At 27.7% G+C, this 2596-nt stretch overlaps 1 protein-coding gene across 1 annotated transcript; it reads right to left on the bottom strand.

Annotated features, from left to right (window-relative positions):
* Nucleotides 1–867: 867 nt before the first annotated feature.
* On the bottom strand, nt 868–1929 carry LOC103310465 (putative nuclease HARBI1). The gene has a single exon (XM_008188843.1). It carries the CDS (start codon nt 1927–1929, stop codon nt 868–870), a length of 1062 nt encoding a protein of 353 aa, XP_008187065.1.
* Between the last annotated feature and the right edge of the window lie 667 nt (nt 1930–2596).

Genomic DNA, 2596 nt, shown 5'->3' with positions numbered 1-2596 from the left:
AACTCTGGAAATATTACAGTTAGAAAATAAATTATTATTGGAACATTCTAAGTATACATTTGATTTAGTACTGGAACATAATACTGACAAATTAAATTTATAGACGGATCTCAATTTAGTTACATTAAATTCTAAACAAGTTGTTTTTATTAATATTCAATATATATTCAATATATATTTTAAATTTGTACTTTTTATTTGTTATTAAACTTTAAATATTATGATATTGTGATCAAACTATTTCATTCCTAAGTTAAGGATCTCAAATTAGTTACATTAAATTCTAAACAAGTTGTTTTTATTAATATTCAATATATATTTTAAATTTGTACTTTTTATTTGTTATTAAACTTTAAATATTATGATATTGTGATCAAACTGTTTCATTCCTAAGTTAAGGATCTCAAATTAGTTACATTAAATTCTAATCAAGTTGTTTTTATTAATATTCAATATATACTTTAAATTTGTACTTGTTATTTGTTATAAAACTTTAAAAATTATGATAAAACTGTTTAATTTCTAAGTTAAGGATCTCAATTTAATTAGTTAAATCCCAAATGTCTTAAATATCATATTATGTTCATATACTTTAATTATGTTTTTGTTGTATAATATTCATAAGTATATAATTTAAATAATTATTTTATTGATAACATAATATTACTTCAATAATTACTAATTATATTCATATTCTGACTTTTTTTTTATTTTTAATGCAAATTTGATAAATATTTTACATTAACAGTTATTGATTTATATTTTATATTTCAACTTTTAATAACATAGGTTCCTACTATAAGTTATTTAATTTACTTAACCTAGATAAAAATGTGATTTCATGTTAAGTATGATGAAAATATGAAATCATCTAAAATTGTTAATTATCTTTTGCAACCTATGTTCTCCATTCCATAATTGAACATTTTGTAATTCTCTGTCTGGTTCATCATCACTTAATTCATCATTGCTACTGTTGTTTTCAAATTCCTCCAACATAATATCTTCATCATTTACCCTAGCTAAATTACATAAGGCAGTACATGCTTGAAATATATTGCAGGTCAATTCTGGTCCAAGTCTCATGTAATTTAAGCATGGAAACTTTTCTTTTAAAATTCCAAATGCATTTTCAATTATTCGTCTTCTTTTTTTATGACGTCGAACAAATGACAGTTCTGCTGAATCATTTGGGTTTCTTATAGTAGGTGGTATTAGCCAATCTCTTAAAGGATATGCGCTGTCGCCAAGTATAATCCCATTTTCAATTGGTCTCCAACCTGATTCCATTTTAGCCCATAATGAACTATTGCGTAAGACTCTAGCATCATGTACTGAGCCTGGCCAGTTTGCATTTACATAATAAAATTGCATAGTTGGTCCACAAACTGCTGTACACGTAACAGAATGATTTCCATGTCTATCAACAAACACCGGTTCATTTATCGATGGCGCGTCAATTTTAATTAAAGTTCCATCAACACAACCTACAACTAAGGGTATTGAAGCTATACTATGGAATTGTTGAACAACAGTTACCAAATCATTTGGAAATCGAACCAATTGTGGAAAAAGTACCTCATTTATGGCTTTTGTCACATTTCTTACTACACGACAAACAGTAGCTTTTGATACACCATGCATATCACCAATAGAGTGATACTGAGTACCACTTCCCAAGAAATGTAAGCATAAATTTACTTGTTGAATGGGGGATAATGCATGATTTCTGTTTGTATGATGAACTAGAAGATGCCCTATACTGCTGACAATGTACTCCAACTTCACTGAGTTCATTCTGAACCGTTCGTTGTATTCATATTCAGCCATAAAATTATTATTAATTCTTGGACGGAATATTCTTCTTCGACGAATGATAATATTCTCGTCGTCGCTGTCAGAAGAACTTGATGATGAAGATGACCACATTTTAAAATAAGTTCTCTAAATGTTGAAGAATAATATAATGAAATAATATTAATAACAATAATTGTCACTTAAAAACTATACTTCAGGGACTAGTCAAATTGTTATCATATTTTCAATATATTTTACAAATCATTGTTGTTTATGAAACAAAAAACAAGTTTTTTTACAATATTTTCCAGGTTTTCTTTAACTTGTCAATTGTCACTTGTCATAGGTCAACTTGTCAACTTGTATATTATATGAAACACAAAGTTAACAAGTGAATGAAATTTACAAGTTTACGTATGGTCCATTTCGACTTGTCTTTTTTATGAAACATACCCCAGATTTGAGATTTCCTACCTTTCCGGTGGATTTTCCTAAAATTTTATTTCGTAAAAACCTTCTCCTGGCAGTTACGAACATCTTAAATTAAAAATTGAGCCAAATCGGACCAGCCGTTCTCGATTGATGAATTGTTATACATTTTTGTCTCCATTTTAGATTCTGAGTGGAACGATGAATGTATTGATTTTACAATGATGTGTGTTTTTTTATTTTATTTTTTATTTTTGTGTTTGTCATCACCTTTTAGGACAGTAAAAGTGCTTGGATTTTCTTCAACAGTACCTTTTCTGATAGGAAAGTGAATATAGTTGGTACTTTGGGGGGGGGTCAAAAGTAAAAT

The sequence above is a fragment of the Acyrthosiphon pisum genome, chromosome X (genome assembly GCF_005508785.2).
Source record: "Acyrthosiphon pisum isolate AL4f chromosome X, pea_aphid_22Mar2018_4r6ur, whole genome shotgun sequence".
NCBI lineage: Eukaryota > Metazoa > Arthropoda > Insecta > Hemiptera > Aphididae > Acyrthosiphon > Acyrthosiphon pisum.
The sequence above is the reverse complement of the archived record's forward strand: the minus strand, read 5'-3'. Positions and strand labels throughout refer to the sequence as shown.

Bases quoted from the DNA above. Each gene is read 5' to 3' on its own strand.
- LOC103310465 (XM_008188843.1), bottom strand. From the start codon at position 1,929: ATGTGGTCATCTTCATCATCAAGTTCTTCTGACAGCGACGACGAGAAT.